This window comes from Mustela putorius, unplaced genomic scaffold (genome assembly GCF_011764305.1).
Source record: "Mustela putorius furo isolate JIRA1106 unplaced genomic scaffold, ASM1176430v1.1 tig00003875_pilon_pilon_pilon, whole genome shotgun sequence".
In the NCBI taxonomy this organism is placed as follows: Eukaryota; Metazoa; Chordata; class Mammalia; order Carnivora; family Mustelidae; genus Mustela; species Mustela putorius.
The window spans coordinates 5,495,577-5,518,444 of record NW_025422026.1 but is presented as its reverse complement, the minus strand read 5'-3'; the positions used below and the strand labels follow the sequence as shown (position 1 = coordinate 5,518,444).

At 49.8% G+C, this 22,868-nt stretch overlaps 2 protein-coding genes across 4 annotated transcripts; both read left to right on the top strand.

The window, feature by feature from the left end:
• On the top strand, window positions 1–12,577 carry LOC101678605 (tubulin polyglutamylase TTLL13P). 3 transcript variants are annotated; one of them, XM_045067267.1, is made up of 15 exons: window positions 1–268; window positions 767–1,037; window positions 1,378–1,418; window positions 2,118–2,236; window positions 4,289–4,419; window positions 4,850–5,006; window positions 5,410–5,553; window positions 5,902–5,987; window positions 6,276–6,507; window positions 6,949–7,142; window positions 9,372–9,557; window positions 9,837–10,017; window positions 10,306–10,485; window positions 11,063–11,381; window positions 11,723–12,577. In XM_045067267.1, exons 2-15 carry the CDS (start codon window positions 778–780, stop codon window positions 11,869–11,871), a joined length of 2,379 nt encoding a protein of 792 aa, XP_044923202.1. In that variant the 5' UTR covers window positions 1–268; window positions 767–777; the 3' UTR covers window positions 11,872–12,577. The 3 variants fall into 3 exon arrangements, with proteins under 3 accessions (XP_044923202.1, XP_004763781.1, XP_044923203.1); XM_004763724.3 differs by having other exon boundaries at window positions 11,068–11,381; window positions 11,723–11,838; XM_045067268.1 differs by having other exon boundaries at window positions 11,068–11,843.
• A 100-nt stretch (window positions 12,578–12,677) lies between these two features.
• On the top strand, window positions 12,678–18,445 carry NGRN (neugrin, neurite outgrowth associated). Its single transcript, XM_004763726.3, has 3 exons — window positions 12,678–12,888; window positions 13,282–13,392; window positions 17,353–18,445. Exons 1-3 carry the CDS (start codon window positions 12,725–12,727, stop codon window positions 17,960–17,962), a joined length of 885 nt encoding a protein of 294 aa, XP_004763783.1. The 5' UTR covers window positions 12,678–12,724; the 3' UTR covers window positions 17,963–18,445.
• Window positions 18,446–22,868: the final 4,423 nt, after the last annotated feature.

The window sequence follows — 22,868 nt, the reverse complement described above, 5'->3', positions numbered from 1 at the left end:
CGGCGGCTGCTGGCTTGCTGTAGGAGGTGCCGCCGCCGCCGCCGGGACCTCTGAACTAGGAGCGAACCCCGGAAGGGGGGGGCGGGCTCCCCCTCGCGATCGGCGGGAACAGCCAGTCCTGTGCAACAAGGAGGCGGTCCCGGACGCCCAGGGACGCCCGGGAAGGAGCAGAAGCCGGGCGAAGGGTGGACATGAGCGACCACCTGAGTCCAGCCTCGGACCGCTAGGGGCGGACCCAGCAGCCCCCACCCCCTCCTCAGAATCTCGGGTGGGCAGTGCCCGCCAGGGGCTCTTCCTCCGCCAGCAGAGCCCAAGGGGTCTTAGTCATCAAGTGCCAGGGTGTACACATGGAGAAACTGAATCATGGGGACAGGGAAAGGGCCGGCTTAGGCGACCTTAGGTTTTCAGCTCCATTTTAAAATCCAAGGTCCCCCAAGAGCCCAGCCATCCCCTCCTTCCCATTCAGGAATAAAAAAGTCATGGTCATGGCCCTGCCAGCTCTGTCCAGCTTCTACGTGCACCCCAGCGTGTTGTATGGAGGGGCGATCTTGGATAATCAGGACTTGTCGGGGAAGCCAACAGTTCACAGGCATTCCCCTGCCCCCATTACCTACATGGAAACCATCCCCTTCTGCAGTGGGATGGGGCGGCAACGTTCCCCTGTAACACCATGAATGAGATCCTTTGCGTGGACTCCCGCAGGCCTTCCTGGACCTGGAGGAAGGAAGCTGGGACACATATTTCACACTCACCCCTCTCCCCTCAGAACCTAAGAGGATGGAGCCAAATACCTGTAAGACCAGCGAATCGGAGGAAGACTACGTTGAGGAAGAGGAATCCGAGGAGGAGTGTGTTCAAGGAGAAGCTACCCTCCCTTCTGACTCTCCTCAGCAGAAGCTCTCAAAGGCTGACTATAAGGAATTTGGGGATGGAGTGTCCTTATCTATTGTAGCCAAGAAAATCCCAAAGAAAATCATAGCCCCAACTGACTCAGATGACTTAGAAGTCGGGAGGAGAAAGAGAAGGCGGAAACGCAGGTAACAGACAGGTGCCTGGGTCCCCTCACCTGCCTGGCTGCAGAAGAGAGTCACCCCTTGGCCTCCCTTCAGCCGTTGTGGGGCGAGGGGGGTCTTCCCTTTAATCTGCAAAAGAGGACAGGCAGTACAGGAACATCGTTAACCTTTTGGTACTACAAAAACACAAAATTCAGAACCATTTGAGCTGGCTTGGTTTGCATTTTCAGCCCATTTCTATCATCCTGGTCTTCAAGTGGCTTTTAGAGACAATGAATTGCATTGTAGATGTGTCGGGTACCTGGAAGCCCCGGGTCTGTCCTTTATCCCACTCTGCCTGATTTCTACTATTCCTCCCTTCCAGACCCCTGGCCATCAACTTGACCAACTGCAAGTATGAGAGCGGTAAGCACCCAGCTCATTCACACACCACTATCCATAGGAGGGCACCTGCAGCTTTTGCTCTCGGGATGGTCCCCAGTCAGGGTCCCAATCCCCAGAATCTTGTTCAGCTGGCCTATAGCCAGTACTGAGCTACTAGCAGCTGAGACATCATTGTTCTGGCTTGTCTTAGTGGTAGCGGAAAAAGCGACTGAAGGTCACCATTGCTCTCCCTTTCCCAGATTTTACTGTAATTGACATGAGAACAGGTCAATATGGTTGTGGTCCCCTCCCCCAAGGAAGCCCTTGAGGGGGCTTGAGGAATTAAAAGAAAAAAATCAACAGCTAGGTCAGCTATCTTTTCATCTCCTCCTGTGCCCACTGCCATCTGGGCCAGGGGCCACCCCGTGTGGGAGGTGCCAGTGTGACCCCTCTGGAGGGTCGGCTCTGCAGGTCAGAAACCACCCCAATTGAGAGAAAGAAGACTCACAGGAGCAGAGAGCCAGGCTCTAGTTTTCTCTGTCACGGATTTTGGAAGGGCCCTGACAGCCTCATGAACTTGGAATTTGTCACATGGTAATTAAGCTGCAGCATTGGAGGTAAGAGCCACTGCCGTCTTCAACCCACTCTGTGGTCAAGTCTGTTCCTTATCTGACCCAGCTACAATCCCCAGGCTTGCCGCTAGTGTCCCGGCTGGCACCACTGACCTCCCTCTCTCCACAGTGCGTCGGGCAGCCCAAATGTGTGGCCTGAAGGAGGTGGGGGAAGATGAGGAATGGACTGTGTACTGGACAGACTGCTCTGTCTCACTGGAACGAGTCATGGACATGAAAAGGTTTCAGGTACAACCTCCGGACCCCAGCCTAAAAGGGGCCATGGTCCCTGAATGAGTCCTCTCCCCCTTCTGCTCGGGCAGCTGAGGCTGCCACTCTCTGTGGCTGTCTCCCTGGGCAGAGCGGGAAAGGCCATGGCCAGGGCTTCTGCTCCCCTGGAAAAATTCTCCTCTTGGGTTTCTGGAACTTCTATTATAGGTAGGAAGGATCTGCTGGGCACTATTTGCCTGGAGGCATCCGTGCCCACCTGGCACCCTTGAGAGCAGGTGAGCCCACCTAAGAGGAAGGCAGCTTCAGTGCTCACAGCCAGGTGGGCAGAGTGATCGGCTTCTAAGCAGCTTAGCCGAGCATTGGCATCCACTGAGAGTCAGTGTGGGCCCCTGCATGGTAGCAAGGAAGTCAGGAAAGATGCGTCCACAAAAAGATCATAGCCTCTTCGTGGCATTGTTGTTATCCTCTAATTGGGTCTTTTGAAAAAAAAAAAAAAAGATTTTATTTTTTTTTAAAGATTTTATTTATTTATCTGACAGAGAGAGAGATCACAAGTAGGCAGAGAGGCAGGCAGAGAGAGAGGGGGAAGCAGGCTCCCTGCTGAGCAGAGAGTCCGATTCAGGGCTCTATCCCAGGACCCTGAGATCATGACCTGAGCTGAAGGCAGAGGTCCAATCCACCGAGCCACCCAGGTGCCCCTTAAAGATTTTATTTTTAAGTTAATCCCTATTCTCAACATGGGGCTTGAACTCAGAACCTGGAGAGCAAGAGTCACACATTCCACTGACTAAGCCGGACCTCTAATGGGGTCTTTGTGGTGGTTAGCAACTCTAGAATTTAGAAAGGTCTGCAGGCTTAGTTTGAGGGGAAGTCAGGAAGGGAGTGGAGGAGATTGCAACTTGTCCTACAAGTCACAGGAGAAGAGCCCGAGAGAGAGAGAGAGAGAGAGAGAGAGAGAACTGGAAGTGCTTAAGGAGCTCCAAAGAAGGGTCAAGCAGGAAGCAGTTGGAGGATGAGCAAAACAACATGAACAACATTCCTTCGGGGTATTAAGTGCTTTTACACTCTTCCCTCATTAAATCCTCAAAACCAACCCTGAGTGGCAGATACCCTTTTGTTAAGAGGACACCAAGGCTCAGAAACACGAAGTTCCTGCAGCGGATGAGTGGTAAAGCCAGCGAGACAGCCCAGAACCAACGCGAGATGCTGCCTCCTGGCTCTGGGGTTCCAGCAGGCGCCCTGGCAATGCCATACCCTGGGGGCACTGGGCAGGGATTGCCCCTGGGATTGCTCAGCTTCCTTTGGTCTTTTGGAAAAAGTTTTCTCATTTGCTTGTGCTCCCATGCACCAATTCTTATAGGACACATCTCCAGTGGTCTGGGGGATGTTATAAGGCAGCTAGAAGGCCCAGAGTCCTGGTGAATCCTTCTTGCTGCCCCTCATTTCCCAACCGCAGTGTGGACTTGTGTTTTGGGAGAGGCCAAGGAGGAGGTTCTCACTTGCTTTAGGGAACCTTCCTTTTCTCCCTTAGGGTATTGGGTACAGGGATTACCCCCACTGTGACCTTTTTTTTTTTTAAAAGGTTTTATTTATTTGAGAGCAAGAGAGCACACAAGCAGGGGGGAGGAGCAGGGGGAGAGGGAGAATCAGGCTCGCTGCTGAGTGGGGAGCCTGACACAGGGCTCAATCCCAGGACCCGAGATTATGACGTGAGCTGAAGGCAGATGTTTAACCAACTTAGACACCGAGGCGCACCCCACCACACTTAAGAGAGAGAAAGAGAGTGCATGCATGTGCTTGTGGGCAGGGGTGAGGAGCAGAGGGAGAGTGAAAGAATCTTAAGCAGCCTCCATGCCCAGCACGGAGCCCAATGAGGGGCTCAATCTCAGTACCCTGAGATCATGACCTGAGCTGAAATCAAGTCAGACACCTAATTGGCTGAGCCACCCAGGCACCTTGTCCACTGTGATTTCTACTTTGACTTTCCCAATCCTCCCGGCATGCCCAAGGCCCCAGGGACTGCTGCTTGCTTGGCTGGTGGGGGTCGTTAACCAACTGACTCTGTTTCAGAAAATCAACCACTTCCCTGGCATGACCGAAATCTGCCGCAAAGATCTGCTGGCTCGGAACCTCAACCGCATGCAGAAACTCTATCCTACCGAGTACAACATCTTCCCCCGCACCTGGTGTCTCCCTGCAGAGTGAGTGAGCCCCCCACTGCCTAGGCTCATGTCCTCGGGTAGGAAAGGTTTCACCATCTCAGTTCCCTCCAGACTCTGGCCTTGTGACCTAGAAAGTCTCAAGGGATGAGAGTTTCAGTTGGTCTAAGAAAAGAAGGTCTGAGACAGACGCTCCAGGAAAAGCGTGGACGGGAGCAGAGCTCCATGGGGCCTGGCTCAGCTGTGATGCACAGAACCCTTCTTCTTTTTTTTTTTTTTTTTAAGATTTTATTTATTTATTTGACAGACAGAGATCACAAGCAGGTAGAGAGAGAGAGAGGAGGAAGCAGGCTCCCCACTGGGCAGAGAGCCCGATGGGCTCAATCCCAGAACCCTGGGAGAGGCTTTAACCCACTGAGCCATCCAGGTGCCCCGCACAGAACCCTTCTGACCAGCCTCTCTTTGCACGTAGCTTTGGGGACTTCCAATCCTATGGTCGTCAGCGAAAAACTCGCACCTATATCTGCAAACCGGACAGCGGCTGCCAGGGACGGGGCATCTTCATCACCCGAAACCCCCGGGAGATCAAGCCGGGAGAGCATATGATCTGCCAGCAATACATCTCCAAGGTGAAGGGTGCCTCAGGACCACCAGGACCCTCCCCGAGCCCTGGGGTGCCTCGTCTCTCCCAGTGCCAGAGAGGAAGCCAGCCTGCCCATTGGTGCCTACCCTTCCTGCTGCTTCCCCTCACCTCAGAGGCAGCCCAGAGTCAATCTTCAGAGCAAGCCTTTCTGGGTCTGAATCTGAGTTTTCCCACTTCTTAAATGTGTGATCTTGGGCCATTTCTTACTCTTTCTGTGCCTTAGTTTCTTCATCTGTTGAATGAGAGTGATAACAGTAACTATTTTATGCTTCATACTGTTAATTATGAAAATTAAATGAGGTATTCTGATTTGAAACGCTTACAACAGTGCATGGGATAGAACGAGCACTTCAAAGGTTTTCTTCCCTGGTGGGTGTGCGTGCTTTCAGCCCTTCCTCATCGATGGCTTCAAGTTTGATATGCGGATCTATGTCCTGATCACGTCCTGTGACCCTCTTCGGATCTTCATGTATGAGGAGGGCCTGGCCCGCTTTGCCACTATGCCCTATGTGGAGCCCAGCCACAGCAACCTGGTAAGGCGCCAGCTGGCAGTCCGGCGGGTGGGCAGGGCGGCACCCTCCTCTCATGAGCACTGAGGTGCCGCGGAGAAACCAAGTAGAGGGGCTTGGTTTCATGGTCACCCGTGAACCCTGGCCCCTGGCCGGGAGGAGAGCAGCCGGGGGGCGGTGAGTGCTCCCAGGCTCCTTCCAGGAGGAGCCTGGACTGCCCCTTTCCCCAGGAGCTTGCCGGACAGTTCGTAGGAGGAGACGGACGGGAGATGAGCTGTCCTGGGGAGGGATGGGTGATCAAAAGGCAATAAAGGGCTAGAGACAGGGTGCTGGAGGGAAGCAGTCTGAGCCACGGGGCCACTCTCTTCCCAGGATGACGTCTGCATGCACCTGACCAACTACGCTATCAACAAACACAATGAGAATTTTGTCCGGGATGATGCTATGGGCAGTAAGAGGTACTCCCTACTCTGATGGCTCTTCAGCTTACGGTCTCAGCAGCCCTCAGCAGCCCCCAAACTGAGCCGGCCCTTGGGAGGCCAAATGCTCAGGAAAACCATCTTTACAGACCCCTGTCCTGTGCCCAACCGCTAAGTGCGGCCCCACCCCCCACCCTGATCAGTAAGCCCCGCTCCACGCTCCCATGCAGGCACCCGGAAGTAGGGGTAGTGGTAGGGACCATCCTGCCTGCGGCCCAGCCCCACTGGTGTAGAAATGGGTGGTCCTCTGAGCACTGGGCCTCGCAGGAAGCTGTCCACACTCAACGCCTGGCTGCGAGAACACGGCTACGACCCCGGAGAGCTGTGGGCGGACATCGAGGACATCATCATCAAAACCATCATCTCAGCCCATTCTGTTCTTCGCCACAACTACCGAACCTGTTTTCCCCAATATCTGAGCGGAGGTACATGTGCCTGTTTTGAGATCCTTGGTTTTGACATCTTGCTGGACCACAGGCTGAAGCCCTGGCTGCTGGAGGTGAGGAATGTCTTTTGGGCTTTGCAGAACCAAGATCCAGAGGCCGCCCTGAACGGGATGCCTGGCACATACGTGCACTCAGTTGGTGGAAGAGAGAATGGGGGACGTGGTGGCACTGGGGTGGGGATGTAGATCTCTCCACTTTTGACCGATGAGTCAAATCTGAGTGGTCTCTGGCCACCGGTCCAGGATTTGAATCCCAAGTGTTCCTCATGTAATCTTTCTCTTTAGGGACACTGTATCTCTAGAATCAGGCTGTCCGGGTATCAGAGGGATCTCTGTGGCACAGTCCTGTGGCCCTGGGAGTCAGAAACACCCCGCCTCCTTGGCTGAGGCCTCTGCAGGGGGAGATTTCTTGACTATACCCTCAGTCAGGTCTCCAGGAGACCACGCCTGCTTCGGTGGTCTGGGAACAGGGCGGATAAGGACTCCTCCTGGCAGGTAAACCACTCTCCAAGCTTCACCACCGACTCCCGCCTCGATCGAGAAGTGAAGGATGCGCTTCTCTGCGATGCCATGACCCTTGTCAACCTCCGAGGCTGTGACAAAAGGAAGGTGATGGAGGAGGACAAGCGGCGAGTCAAGGAGCGGCTTTTCCAGTACCACCAGCAGCCACGGGAAGCGAGGTGCTCCAGGTGTCTGAGCTGTCTTGTTAACACTGGCCTGGCTGGCGTATGAGTGCTGCTTTAGTGTATGAGTGCTTCTTTAGGTGGGGAAGGTGGCCTAGGGCTGATAGGCTACAAAGAATAACTTTTTTCTGCAGAGATAATATGATACATATCACAGACAATATGTTCAAAATTCAAAAGAGACTGTGAATAATCTCTTAATTCTTCTGTAGCTACCGTATCCCCCCGGAGGAGCCAATCTCTGTTTCTTGGGTCACTTCTGTTCCTTGGGTCACGTGTGTACTTGGATAAATATTTAATGCATACATACCTACACACACACACACACACACACACACACAGACTGCTCTCCTCCCTTTACCCAGGCAATAGTGTAACTTTCACATTCTCTGTCCCATGCTTAGCAGTGTCATTTGTAGCTATTTCAAATTAGCACATAAGGAGCTTTATGTGGCCTGATGGGCTGTTTGTTCTTGCTTTTTTTTTTTTTTTTTAATCAAAGCTCCTCTAGAAAGTTTATAATGAAACAGAAAGCAGTCTAGTCATTCCATAATAAGGGGTTGTTGAAATCAGTCTTTTTTACCCACTGTTGCTTTCATTATAAGATGGGTTACAAACACGGCAATTTGTTGCTGACACTAAATTATAATGTTAATAATACATACGAATGAGTGAGTAGGTTTAGAATTATTCCCGTAACAACATCACTCTTCACCACCTGCATTCCAATGGGCAGGGCCAGTGTGTATTCGATCTGTCATGATATCCTGAGGGCCTGGAACACGTAGGCACTCAAATGTGTGAACGGAGGGAAGTAGAACTGTAAATACAGTGGGTATTCCCACAGCGGGACTGCACACATGACTGCAGGAATCGTGTCCTTCAGTGGGGGAAAGGGCTGAAAACTACTGGACTTTTTTTTTTTTTAAAGATTTTGTTTATTTGACAGACAGAGATCACAAGTAGGCAGAGAGGCAGGCAGAGAGAGAGGGGGAAGGGGAAGCAGGCTCCCCACTGAGCAGAGAGCCCAATGCAGGGCTTGATCCCAGGACCCTGGGATCACGACCTGAGCCGAAGGCAGAGGCTTAACCCACTGAGCCACCCAGGCACCCCAACTACTGGTCTTATTAAGCAAACATATAGCCTGGCTGGTTCAGTGGGTGGACTGTGTGACTCTTGTTCTCAGGGTTTTGAGTTTGAGCCTCAGGTTGGGTGTAGAGATTACTTAAAAATAAAATCTTGGGTGCCTGGGGGGGCTCAGTCAGTTAAGCATCTGCCTTCGGCTCAGGTCATGATCCCAGAATCCAGAATCGAGCCCCACATCAGGCTCCCTGCTCGTTGGGAAGCCTGCTTCTCCCTCTCCCCCTAACTGTGTTCCTGCTCTTGCTATCCCTCTGTCAAATAAATAAATAAAAATAACCAAACAAAATCTTTTTAAAAAATAAGGAACAAAAGTACAATCATAGAATCACTTGAATACTAGGCAGCCATTTAAAAATGTTGCTGTATGATCCCATTTTTGTCTGAAAGAAGAAAGGAAGGGAGGATTAAAGAAAGAGCAAGGTAGTTAGGAGCAAAGCTAGGATTCAGACTCAGGGGTCCTGCCCAAGTCCATCAAGTCCATGCTCATAACAGTATGATTATGGGACATTTGGTCTTTTTGTGCTTCTGCATTTTCTGTAATTAACATAGATTATAATCAGAAACCCAAAAGATGGTGGTAACTTAGGAGTGCTAGCTAGTATGAGGGGACCCCTTTGCACTTAAGATGAAAACCAGATTTCTGGGGCACCCGGATGGCTCAATCATTAAGCAGCTGCCTCAGCTCCGGTCATGATCCTAGCATCCTGGGATTGAGCCCGGCATCGGGCTCCCTGCTCGGCGGGGAGTCTGCTTCTCCTTCTCCCATTCCCGATGCTGTTTCTCCTCTCTCACTGTGTCTCTCTCTGTCAAATAAATAAAATCTTCAAAGAAAGAAAGAAAAGAAAAGAAACAGGGAGGAAGGAAGGAAGGAAGGAAGGAAGGAAACAAACCAGATTTCTGGAAGTCAAGCCTCTATTTTCATGGCTACACACAGGTGGGATTGGCCAGAGGCCTTGGCAGCTTTCCCTATGTGGGCCATGGACAGAAAGGCTGTGAAGCTAGCGGGAGATCCTCAAAGCTTTGGCTAGCCTTCCTTCCCCCACTGAACATTCTCACAGCCCTCCTGACTCACTCTGAGCCTGGTTTCCATAGGCGAGAACAAACTGAGTCATCCCATGCCGCAATACTGGACCAGGAACGCTATGAGGATTCCCACCTCGGGGGATACCGGCGGATCTACCCTGGGCCCGACACGGAGAAGTACGCACCTTTCTTCAAGCACAATGGCTCCCTCTTCCAGGAGACTGCTGCTTCCAAGGCCAGAGAGGAGTGTGCCAGGTACTTTGCCTTGCATTCTCCTCTGTCCACTTAGGCGGAGCTTATCCTGAAGCTGAATTGCTCCCCAGCAGGGCAGAGAGGAAGCCAACACTTGAGCAAAGAGGAATGGGGTCTTATGTCCTATCAGACTCTTAGTAACTTCGTTTCCCTTTAGTAGGCTCCCCGACTTCCTCCTCATTCTTCTCCTGTCCCCCCCCCACTCTCCCATACCCTGTCTCCCTCACCCTGCTTCTCCCCAGTACACTTTCTCCAGTGTCTGAAGCGGCTATGTCTTGTCAGGCAACAACTGGAAGAGATCCGCCTTAAGCAGGAACAGCAGGAGAACTCAGGCAGTAAGAGGCGAAAGGAAAACAGGGACCAGAACCAGGGTGAATCCGCAGGGGAGAAGAGCCGACCCAGGGCCGGGCTCCGGGGACTTTCCACCCACTTGGCTTATAGGAACCGGCCCCGGGAGAAAGAGGTATCAGGGGTTTGGTAGCTCTCGCCTTTCTGTAGGAGATGGGTTGGGACTCCTAGAGAAGGGAATCTTTGCTGTCCTCTCCTCCTCCTGCATAAGGAGTTCCTAATGAGTACATTGGATCTGACGTGGTGGACCAGGAGGTGAGAGAACGGATAGCAAAGGGCACCTTCCACTAGGGTCAGGGAAGGGAACGGGGCGGGGGGGTTGCAGTGGGCAGGAGTCCCCCAGTCATGATGGCATGGGACTCCCCCTTGGAGATCTTGAAATCATCTCTCATGTACTTTACAGCTGCTTCCCGCGCACCTGGATACCATGCATCCTCAAGAGATTGTGGAAGAGGAGGAGCTCGAGCGCATGAAAGCCCTGCTCCAGAGGGAGAACCTCATCCGAAGCCTGGGTATTGTAGAGCAGCTCACCCGCATGCTGCACCCCAGCCGCCAGGGCCAGAAAAAACTTCATGAGTACCTGGTGAGGGTCCCTACGCAGCCTCTCACAGAACACGGGAAAACGGGCTGCAGCAGCACACGGTGGTGGTCACAGCACAGGCGGCTAATGTGATGGTATCTGGCGCGCAGCCCGGGAGAGCAGAGTATGCTGGGTGTTGGGAAAGGGTCTCTTGGTTCCTTCTGCATTTGTCCCCCGGCTCCCTTGTTTGTGGTAATGACGTCTGGCCCAGTGCAGCTGCCACCCTTCTCCTAAGAGACCTGTTCTCTATGTTCCAGTCTTGCAATAACCCCAAACTCACGACTGACAAGAACAAGGCCACCCCCCTCGGTGGCTTCTGTGTAATCTCTCCCTAGCACTGCCAGTACCACGGCTCTAACGGGCGATAAGTAAACAGACTTGGGCCAACAGAACAGCTGCCGCATTCACTATTCCCTGGGCTAGTAGCAAGCCTACTGAGTCCTCAGTTTTGGCTGGGCCCCAAAGGAGTTAACGGGTTAAATAGTGGCCACAGCCTACAAGAGATGTTTCAGTCACCTATCTTCTCACACCATTCCATCCAGCCTCAAAAGAAATGTAAGGGGCTACTCTTCTCCTCTAGCCTAGATGCCACCAGGACGGGCTGTGCAGTCAGGAACTGCAATCTGTGAGTCTGGTCCCACTGGTCCTCCTGAGAAGGGCCACAAAAGAGCAGGGCCCTCCTCATTTCCTGCATCCAGTTCGGGCCCACGAATTGGCGCCCAGGATCTTAGGGCCACTGCCAAGCACGAATGCTGCAATTCCACATCATTCCTGGTGCCACCTACAGCCCAAGAACTTCAACTGGATAGGAGATTCAGCAGCCATCGGCCCCTCTTCATTGTCAATGAAGACATCTGGAAGGCGCTATTTTTCCAGTGCCAGAGTCAGGCTCACTAGCCGTAAGTACACAATACCAGCTATGGTCACTCTGACTTGGGTAAATTCCCAGTAGCAAACATTACAGCTGGGATGTTCCCAAAATATAACATGGCACTTCCACCAGTGTGGGAGTGGGACAGGTAGTGGCTCCTGATAGAAATGGCAGAAGTACAGCCCCAGCACTCAACAAACCTAACAGGGAAACCGACAAGTACACACACAATTACAATGCAGCGTGGTATAGATGCTGGAGGGGAGCATGGGATGCCATTCCTCTGTGTTGGTAACGGGGCAACAGGTGGTAAAGAGGTGAGGAACCTCCTGTGAATACCAACTCAGGGGACCCATGTTTCCACTGCAGAAGGCCAAGCCAACAGAAGGCTAGAAGCCATAAACAGAGCCCTGGCAGGATCAGTGTCATCCACTTTAACCCCAAAACAAGGCTATCTTCTGCAGCCAGAAAGAGTGGAAAGTGGCTCATGGACTGATTGTGCCTGCCCTCCGCGGTAGACTCTGAACACTGAGCACCCAAAGCCCATAATCTCACTCTCTGCCCTGCCTCTGCACCCCTGATGCTGCAGACCACCGCCCTCCTTGACCTCAGCCACCACCGGATGCAAGCCCAGCACAACCTCTCCTGGAGAGGCCCCTCGGGTTTCCAAAGGGGCGGAGGGCCTTCAATCTTTGCTAAATCAAAGACTGCCACCAAGCTTCAGTTTGGAAAGTCCTGGCCAGGAACCCTGTTTGCACAAAGCAAAACACAAAGACATCAAGAATTCCTCAATACCCTAAGATTATTTTCAGATCTGTAAAGACTAAAAGATGAAGAGGAGCCAGGGCCGGCCACGTACTCATCCCCGCCCTTCAAACCTTAGCCTGGATTTATAGCTAGGTGATGGGTCTGAACCCCAGGGGCGGCCCGGGGCTGGAGGTCATCCTGGCGACAAGAAGCCCCTTTCCCAGAGGAGCCGTGTGCCCAAGGCAGGGGTCTGTGGCCATCAGAGGACCGCCGAAGGAACGCCTTTAACGCCGCCGTGGCGGAGAGGCCGGCCTGGGCAGCCTTTGGGGTGGAGGGGCGGCTCTTGGCAAATGAATCCGTCTTTTTATTAAAGTTTATGGCGTTTTGCAGGAGCGTCCTCTACGTCATTCTGGCCCTTGCATTTCAGGCTCAATACTCTCCACATTCACAGCCGGGAAGGGCGGGCAGCGCACAGGTTCAAGCCCAGTCTCCCCGTCCTCGGCCAGAAGCAGGAGAGACTCGCGACCATCCTTGCTTCCGGTCCGCCCGTCCACTTCCGGCCCCGCCCCTAGGCTTCCGGTACTGCGCGTTTCCGGCTGCTGAAGACTTCTTGTTGTTGTAGACATGGCGGTTACTTTGAGGGTCTTGCTGGGCGTGCGTGTCCGTGCTGCCGTCGCTCGCTGTGGGTTCGCGACCCGGGGGGTGGCCGACCCCGGCTCTCTCGGCCGCGAGCCGGACCCCGATTCCGACTGGGAGCCGGAGGAGCGGGAGCTGCAGGAGGTGGAGAGGTACCCGCTCCTTCCTGGGCCCTCAGCCTGAAGCGGGGCTTCGCGCCCCTGCGCTCCAGGCCGCGCCAGCTAGGAGCCGGGCGTGGTGCCGCCGCATCCGCCGCAGCTCTGGTTTCTGGGCGCAGGGGCGGGCGTGCGGCTCCTTTGGGACCACAGCTTTCTTCACCAGTGACGTATTTCATCAGCCGTTTAGAAAGTTCAGCGTGCTTACGGGCTGTGTTAGGTATTGGATTTCTGGGGAGGTGTATGGAGCAGGGCTGAGCCAACACACATGGCCTGGTTGCCCTTGCAAACAAAGAGAAGAGGGCTGGGCTCTTTGTGACGTAGTCCGAGGCTTTTCAGCCACCCATTTTGCTCCCACGCATGGCTTCTGCCATTGGTTCTCTCCCCCAGCACCCTGAAACGGCAGAAAAAAGCCGCCCGGTTCCAGAAAATTCGGAGGCAAATGGAGGCTCCGGGTGCTCCGCCCAGGACCCTGACGTGGAAAGCCATGGAACAGATCCGGTAAGACTCGCTGTAGTTGGGATCAGCTGTGACGAGAAGTGATGAATACGGGGGCCTAGAACGTTATTTTTATATTTTACTTTTTTGATTTAAGATTTCTCAGTGACAGAATAGTATAACGGCTTTCCCTAAGCTCGTCGTCTAAATTTACCAGTCTTTAACATCAGTACACAGCTGGTTCCTTTTTGCTGACATTTTAAAAGAGTAGGCTGGAAGACATCACATCATTTAACCTCAGAATGGTAGATCGTGGCGTTTTTAAGGTCAGGGATGGGGGCCTCCCTGGTTACGTAGGTTTTTCTGAAGAGAAACTCTGTACCTTAAAAGTCATAAAGCGCTTTTTTAAAACGTTACGTTTGTTTTGAACAGACGGTTCATTACATTAGGCTCAAAATTAGAACAGTGTAATGTCTATACATTGAAAAGTTTTAATCCCGGGATGCCTCCGAGGGTCCTGGGGTCCAGCCCCACATCGGGCTCCTTGCCCAGCCAGGAGCCTGCTTCTCCCTTGCCTGCCATTCCCCCTGCTTGTGCTCGCTGGCTCTCCCCGCCCCTTCTGTGTGTCAAATAAATAAATACAGTCTGAAAAAATAGTTTTAATCCCAGCCACTCTCCCATGGAACTATTTTTGTTTTTTTTTCCAGGTGTCCTTATGCAAATAGGAGTATGAATATAGATTTTTATATTCATTTCCTTAATCACAAACAGAATACTGTAAATACTGTTCTATCTACACTTTTCCTTTTGCACATACTTCTTTTATTTTTTCCAAATAATCTGCACACCCAACGCAGGGCTCAAACTCATAACCCCAGGGTCAGGAGTAGCATGCATGACTGATTGAGCCAGACAGGAATCTCTTTTCAGATATTTCATAGACCTTTCCACTTAAGGACAGAAAGCTCTTTTTTGGAGAAATCCTAGTAAATCATAACCTTCCTTTTTTTTTTTTTTTTTTTTTTTTTTTTTAAATAATCTCTATGCCCAGTCTGGGGCTCAAAAGCATGACCCTGAGATCAAGAGTTGCATGCTTTACTGACTAAGCCAGCCAGGAGTCCCAGTAATTCATAATTTAGTTCACTAGTCTTTCATGATGTGTATGTGGGTTGTTTGTACTGACTTGCCGTCACAAATCGTGTTCTACTGAATATACACAGCATTCACATACCTGGCAGGTACATTTGTTGTGTACATTCCCAGAAGTAGAGTTGATAGGTACAAGGGCAAGTGGGTTTGTGTTTTGATGAGTATTGCCAAGTAGGCTTCCGTAAGTTCTCTGTCCTTTTCCGTTCCTGTTAGAATGACTCTGAAGGTGACACTTCGAAGAAAGGGGATTTTGTAGAGCAAGATTTTGTGGGCTTGTAGCACCTCTCATGTCATCTTCCTCTCCCCTCTCCCCTCTTGAAGTAGGCAGCTTTTCCATATCGTCCTATAACCTCCTTTTCTGTGGTTAACAGCTGTCCTTTTACTTTATTTTTTAAATTTCTTTTTAAAGATTTTATTCATTTATTTGACAGATAAAGTAGGCAGAGAGGCAGACAGAGGGGGAAGCAGGCTCCCTGCTGAGAGATCCTGATGCGGGGCTCAATCCCAGGACCCTGAGATCATCACCTGAGCTGAAGGCAGAGGCTTTAACCCACTGAGCCACCCAGGCACCCCTAAGTTTTTATTTTTAAGTAGTCTCTTACCAAGTGTGGGGATTGAACTCGAAACCCAACTAAGCCACCCAGGTGCCCCTATTCTTTTACTTTAACGAAAAAACTGACCATTCGTTAAGATCCCTTTAGAGCTTCTTGGACTTTCTCTTTATTTCCAGTTCTCAGTGTTTACAAACTGGGGGAAAGGTGGCCCTTTACTTGTCTGGGACCAATGCCTCTGCACTAGGTAATAGTTATACCTAATTCCTCAGAGACCTCCATCTGTCAGCTTCAGGTTCGCCCTCATCACTTTGTTCCCAGCTCGCTCTCCCTGGCTACCTGTCCTTGTTTGGTCACAACAGAGAAACCATCGTCCACAAATCTTATCAGTGACATCCTCACTGCTAGGGATTCCTGACGCTCTGGTCTCTTGCCTCTCCTATTCCTGCAGCATTTGATCTTGTAGTGTATTTTCTTGAACTTCTTTTTTTTTTTTTTTTTTTTTTTAAATTTTTTTTTTAGATTTTATTTATTTATTTGACAGAAATCACAAGTAGTCGGAGAGGCAGGCAGAGAGAGAGAGGGAAGCAGGCTCCCTGCTGAGCAGAGAGCCTGATGCAGGACTCGATCCCAGGACCCTGAGATCATGACCTGGGCAGAAAGCAGTGGCTTAACCCACTGAGCCACCCAGGCGCCCCATTTTCTTGAACTTCTCATCTCCTTTAACTCAGGGTACTACTCACTTCTGTTTCTAGGGCTGCTTTTGTCACTTTCCTTTTGGGTTTCCCTCATTCCTCCTGTATCTTAAATACTGTTGTGTTTTAGAAATGTGTCCTTGGTCATTTTATCTCCACCTATTTCAATCATGTGGTTTCAACCACCCGTGCTCTTCACTTACGACTTCCGAATCTGTTGTCTCCAGTCCATGGTTTCCTTCTAACTTGTATATATTCAACCATGCCCTAGATTGTATCTTTTTGGACGTCACATGTGTTTTTCAAACTCAACATAATAAAATAGTGAACTCAGAGTAACAAAAGAAAATTTATCGTTGTTCCCTGTTGACTTCATTTTGTTCCTGCTTTCACTCTACCCCTGAATGGTCCCGCCAGTCACTCAAGCTGAAAGCCTGAATCTCTGCCTACCTCTACCCCCGATATTTAGTCCTTATCAAGTTCTACCATTTGGCTTTCTATAACAGTTCTCAACTCTCTTCCTTTTTCTGGTTTCTTTGCGACTGCCACAGTTCAGACTGCCTGGATTTTCAGGACAGGCTCTTGACTGATTTTTCCAGCGTTAGTCCTACCACTGAAAACTACCCCTGGATTGACTTTCAAAATGAAAAGCTCCTTGTGGCATTCATTCCACTGCTTAAAATGCTTCCTGTAGGGGCGCCTGGGTGGCTCAGTGGGTTAAGCCTCTGCCTTCGGCTCAGGTCATGATCTCAGGGTCCTGGGATCGAGTCCCGCATCGGGCTCTCTGCTCGGCAGGGAGCCTGTTTCCTCCTCTCTCTCTGCCTGCCTCTCTGCTTACTTGTGATCTCTCTCTGTCAAATAAATAAATAAAATCTTTAAAAAAAAAAAAATGCTTCCTGTACCTGCACATGGTTTGCCATAGCTTACGTGTCCCAAATTGCAGTTCTGCCATTTTTTAATAAACCCACATTTAAAAAAAAAAAAAAAAGCCCTTCCTAAACCCTTCTTTGGTTCACTGTTGCTTTGGGTTAAACTCCATAAGCGTGACATGAACTTGTTCCTGTCTTCACTGTTAGACGAGTAACAATGGTGATGGGCTGCTCTGCATTTTACATGCTGCTCTCTGTCATCAAGACCTTCACTCTCCTTTTCCTCTCTGCCAGCCTAGTCCTCTTCGTCCTTTCGGATCAGCTGTAGGCGGACTTCTGAAGCAATTCCCAAGCCACTACAGATGTTGTGCTAGCCTGTCCCTCTTCTCCCAGGTGCTCTGACAGCATCCTCTGCTAGAATTTATCATCGTGGTGTTGCATGTGTTAGTACGCGTCTCCACCACCAGACTGTATGTTCTTTGAAGGAAAAGACAGTCTTCATGCATCCCCAGGATCTGCCTGGGGCCTGGTGCACAGTAGGGAGTTTAGTTGAGGGAAATAAAGTGACTTAGGAGTGGTGGGGTGTTGGTGTCGGCACATAGGAATGGAACACAGCCGTTCAGTAGCGCAAGACAGAGGCCATGTTTGCTGTTTTTCTGAGCCCTTCTTTTTCACGTAGATATCACTAATATTGTCAGTTAGGTACTCTGTTAGCGGACTGCTTCACAACTTGAAAAAACCTGCTGCTTTCTCTCATAGGTATTTACATAAAGAATTTGCAGAGTCCTGGTCAGTTCCTAGATTAGCTGAAGGCTTTGGTGTCAGCACTGATGTGATCCGAAGGGTTTTAAAAAGCAAGTTTGTACCCACATTGGAGCAGAAGCTGAAGCAGGATCAAAAAGTCCTTAAGAAAGCTGGACTTGGGCACTCACTCCGGCAGCTCCCCGGCTCTGGAGACACCTTGAAGTCGCTGTCTGCGAGTCACTCTGGATCAGGCTCTTTGCTGATGCCAAGGGGTGAATCCTCATTCAGAGTCTTGGGTCACAGCACAGCTTTGCACCTGATAGACTCAAACACTCACGGTACAAATACACCACGGAGACAAAAGGGAGGGAATCAAGGAATCCAGGTCCCGGAGGAGGAACGCTCCGTGCCTGTTGCAGGAGCCCTAGGTCATCAGCGAGAGCTGCAGAAGTCCTCCACCAGCGACGGTGCGGGCAAGAGAGGACCTGATGGTTATGGATTGCTAGGCGACACGCCGGGAGATCTGAAGGCAGAGGAGCCGGGTGAGCAGGACTTGAGCAGCAAAGTTGTCCAGAGGGGGCGAGAGTTCTTCGATAGCAACGGGAACTTCCTGTACAGAATCTGAGTTGGAGCATGGCTTGCGGAGGTGCCAAGTGAAACACAGCTGGGCCAGTATATCTGGAGCTGCCTGGACTTCTGTGTGTGGAGTATCCGCCTTGGGATAGCAGGAAATGATGAGCCTGGAAGGTGGGAGGAAAGAGCCAGTCAGATTGAATCTGATGAAAGGCAGTGAACCTCACAGGGCAGATGTATATTGCCGGGCAGGGTTAATGACTGCTGGGTACATTCTGGTGTCCTGGAGCACTGCTCCTGGTCTGACGCACGTGGACCTGCAGTGCTCACCCTTCTTGCTGGGGCTCTGTTGAAACCAGCTCTGTTGCGTGTGTTGTTAGTCCTCTCTGATACTTGGAATATGTGTTTGGAGAAAACTGCAACGTTTGCCTTCTGACCTCACTTCTTGAATAATGAGCACTGATCGTTCGGGAACTTCGGGAACTGCTTCGTCCATTGTTTTCATTATATGCAAAAATAAAGTAAATGTACTTTACTGTGTTGTGTTAAAAGTAAATGTACTTTTTTGTGTTGATTGGCGCTCTCTGGGGTGAGAGGGTTTACCTGTGAATCTGGAGAGGGAGGGAGGGAAAGAGGCAAAGGGTCCCTTGCCCTTAAACACTGGGAGAGAGATGGCGCCTGAGGAGTTCCCAAGAAAGGGCCCTGTGCTTCACCCTGCTTAGTCCTAGGCTTTGACAGCCAAAAATGGGGACATTAGTCCTTCACTCATCACCTCGTGTAAAGCGGCTCTTCTTTCCTTCAGTTGCTGGGGCTTTGAAAGAGATGGAGTATCGGGATTGACCCCCCCCCCCCAAAAAAAAAATCAGGCAAAGGCTTTATGGCCTTAAGCATAATCTCTGGCTACTTTTAAAAGCCGGAGTAGCATTTAATTTTGCAGTTGTCATCAGATTTTTCCAAGGGAGCTGAGATGTGGGTGAGAACAGGTAATAAGCCCCTGAGTTTACTGATTTTTGAAGAGATACTTCATTATAACCAGAAACTGACAATCACTAGACAGACAGAATAAGACACATGCAAGCAACGGAAGAGCCCAAGGACAGTGTTCAGGCATACCTCATTTTAACAAGTCACTGGCAAAAAACTGGTTGTTCAGAATTTAAATATATGCAGGATGTTTAATGAAAAGAATTGATTTTCTAAACCTGTCATTGAGTGTTCGTGAATCTCATTGCTATCTCATTGCTATCTCAAATGTCACTAGTCTTGATTACAGTATCATTGATTACTGTTAACTTGGCATTGGATGAATGGCAAGGCTCTGTCACAGGCCAGGCAAAGGTAAGAGAATCCAGGTGCTGGTCATACAGCAGTAGGCAGGGTGCCTGGGTGGCTCAGTTGGTTAAGCCACTGCCTTCGGCTCCGGTCACCATCCCTGAGTCCCGGGATGGAGTCCGCGTCAGGCTCCCAGCTCCGCAAGGAATCTTCTCTCTCTGACCTTCTCCCCTTTCATGCTCTTTCCCTACCTAATAAATAAATAAATAAAAATTTTTAAAAAGATTTTATTTATTTGACAGAGATCACAAGTAGGTAGAGAGGCAGGCACAGAGAGAGGAAAGGAAACAGGCTCCCTGCTGAGCAGAGAGCCCGATGCGGGGCTCGATCCCAGGACCCTGAGATCATGACCTGAGCCGAAGGCAGCGGCTCAACCCATTGAGCCACCCAGGCATCCTAATAAATTTTAAGAAAATACAGCAGTGGGCAGATAAGGCTCTGTTCTCACTGCTTTGTCACTATCATGACTCAGTTTTTTTTTTATAATTTATTTTTTTTTTTTTAAGATTTTATTTATTTATTTGACAGAGAGAGTTCACAGTAGACAGCGAGGCAGACAGAGAGAGAGAGAGGGAAACAGGCTCCCTGCTGAGCAGAGATCCCGATGCGGGACTCGATCCCAGGATCCTGAGATCATGACCTGAGCCGAAGGCAGTGGCTTAACCCACTGAGCCACCCAGGCGCCCTTTTTTTATAATTTAAAAAGTAAAACTTGTCATTAGAACCTTTTGGTCATTTTAAGAGGTGGAAGGTGCTATTTGACTAATTTTTAACTCCTGCAAATCATTTGACTACGCCCTTTCCCCAGTGGGCTATGGAAAATTAGAAGCTGTTGTTAAAAAGCATTGCTAGGTTTTCCATTTACCTCATCCCCTACCATCCCTAGTGCATATGAAGCTTAAATCTTTTTTCCATTCTTGGCAAGTGCCAATCTAAGGTTTTACACCTACTGGTTCTTTGTCTCCAGATTTTCACATGGTAGGTTCCATGTCATTCAAGCCTCAGATCAAATGTTACTTTCTTAGTTAAGCCTTCCTTAATCACCCAGTCTAAAGCAACTCCTTTCACATTCTGTGACCACACCATGTTTAATATGCCTCGGCATTGAAATAGATTACTACTGTAGTGTCTGTTGTCACCCACCTTGCGCATGGGGGCAGGAGACCTGTTTTGTGTTCATTGCCGTAGTTTCAGCTCCCAACAAAGATTCCAATTTTGGTTGAGTAGAGGAATGTTTGGAGAAGCTTACCAGTCAGCCCAGAATGGCAGAAAGCCCTGCCTTTTCCCTTTGCCAGCCTACCCATCCAGACTTCAGCCAAGACCTAAGCTTTCTCCAAGTTGAATTGTTCCTGCCTTATTCCTTTTTTATTTCTTTGACAGACACAGTGAGAGGGAACACAAGCAGGGGAAGTGGGAGAGGTAGAAGCAGGCTCCGCTGAGCAGCGAGCCTGATGGTCCCAGGACCCTGGGATCATGACTTGAGCCAAAGGCAGAGGCTTAACAACTGAGCCGCCTAGGCAACCTCTTTATTCCTTTTTAAAGATTTTTATTTATTTGAGGGGCACTTGGGTAGCTCAGTGGGTTAAAGCCTCTGCCTTCAGCTCAGGTGATGATCCCAGGGTTCTGGGATAGAGCCCCATATCAGGCTCTCGCCTCGGCAGGGAGCCTGCGTCCCTTCCTCTCTCTCTGCCTGCCTCTCTGCCTACTTGTGATCTCTGTCTGTCAAATAAATGCATAAAATCTTTTTTTTTTTTTTTTTAAATGGGCAAAGGAATGTGCCTGGGTGGCTCAGTGGGTTAAAACCTCTGCCTTTGGCTCAGGTCATGATCCCAGAGTCCTGGGATCGAGCCCCACATCGGGTTCTCTGCTCAGCGGGGAGCCTGCTTCCCCCTCTCTCTGCCTGCCTCTCTGCCTACTTGTGATCTCTATCAAATAAATAAATAAAATCTTTTTAAAAAATAAAGCGAATCCTATATGCTTCATATTACTTCATCTGTAATACTTATATATCTGAAAGAGATAAGGACTCCCTTTTATTTTCTTTAAGTTTATTAAATTTTTAAGTAATTTCTACACACAATGTAAGGATCGAACTGAGGATCCTGAGATCAAGAGTTACATGCTTGGGGCGCCTGGGTGGTTCAGTGGGTTAAAGCCTCTGCCTTCAGCTCTGGTCATGATCTCAGGGTCCTAGGACCAAGCCCTGCATCAGGCTCTCTGCTCAGCAGGGAGCCTGCTTCCCTTCCTCTCTGCCTACTCGTGATCTCTGTCAAATAAATAGAATCTTAAAAAAAAAAAAAAGTTACGTGCTTTTCTGACTGAGCCAGCCAGACACCCCAAACTCCTTTTTCTCTTTAAAAAATACTTATTTTTTAGAGTGTGAGTGCATGAGAGAGTCGGCGGAGGAGCAGAGGAGGGACAAGCAGACTCCATGCTGAGCAGAACCTGACGTGGGGCTCAGTTTCACGACACCAAGACCATGACCTGAGCCAAAAATCAAGAGTCAGATGACCCACTGACTGAACCATCCCAGTGCCCCCCGAACTCTTTAACATAGACGCATAAGCCATGACTATACCTTAAGTTTTAGTAATTATTAGCAGCTAATATCCTGATAGTTACTCTCTTACTGTTTCATAAATTAATTTTGTGGTTGATTTCTTGGAATTGGGATCCAAACAAGGTCCACACACTGCAACATTGCATGATGTAGCTACGTCTTAGAAGTGCCTAAAATTCCAAAGTGGTTTCCCTTTCTGCGTTACTCCCCTATTTTTTAAAAATATTTTATTTATTTGATAGATCACAAGCAGGCAGAGAGAGAGGAAGGGAAGCAGGCTCCCCACTGAGCAGAGAGCTCCATGTGGGGCTCCATCCCAGGACCCTGGGATCATGACCTGAGCTGAACGGAAGCTTTAACCCACTGAGCCACCCAGGCACCCCTATTCCCCTATTTTACAGGTTTTCTGACCCATACATTTCCTGTATTCTTAAAAAATATATATTTATTTATCTATTTGTTGAGAGACAGCGAAAGCGAGAGGGTGGAGGGGCAGAGGGAGAGAGAATCTTAATTAAGCAGACTCCATGGCCGGCATGGAGCCAGATGTGACCACACTGTGATCATAACCTGAGATGAAATGAAGAGTCGGATGCTAACCGACTGAGCCATCCGGGTATCCCTATTTCCTGTATTTCGAATATAGCAGATTTCATCCCTGTGATGTTTGTTTATTGTCATGTTCCTACTACCCTCCCTATTTCCTATCAACTGGTATTTACATCTTTTTATTTGCTCCGGTTCAATTTTTGACAATCAGTGAAGCTTTGTACTTCCTATACATCTCACAAGGAGAAGATGATGTGATGTTAGGATGGACTAGTGAGTTTAGGTATTGTCAGCGGGTCTATCCCTTATAATGGCTTTATTTATTTATTTATTTTAAATCTTTTTTTTTTTTTTAAGATTTTATTTATTTGTCAGAGAGAGAGAGGGAGAGAGCGAGCACAGGCAGACGGAATGGCAGCAGAGGCAGAGGGAGAAGCAGGCTCCCTGCTGAGCAAGGAGCCCGATGTGGGACTCGATCCCAGGACGCTGGGATCATGACCTGAGCCGAAGGCAGCTG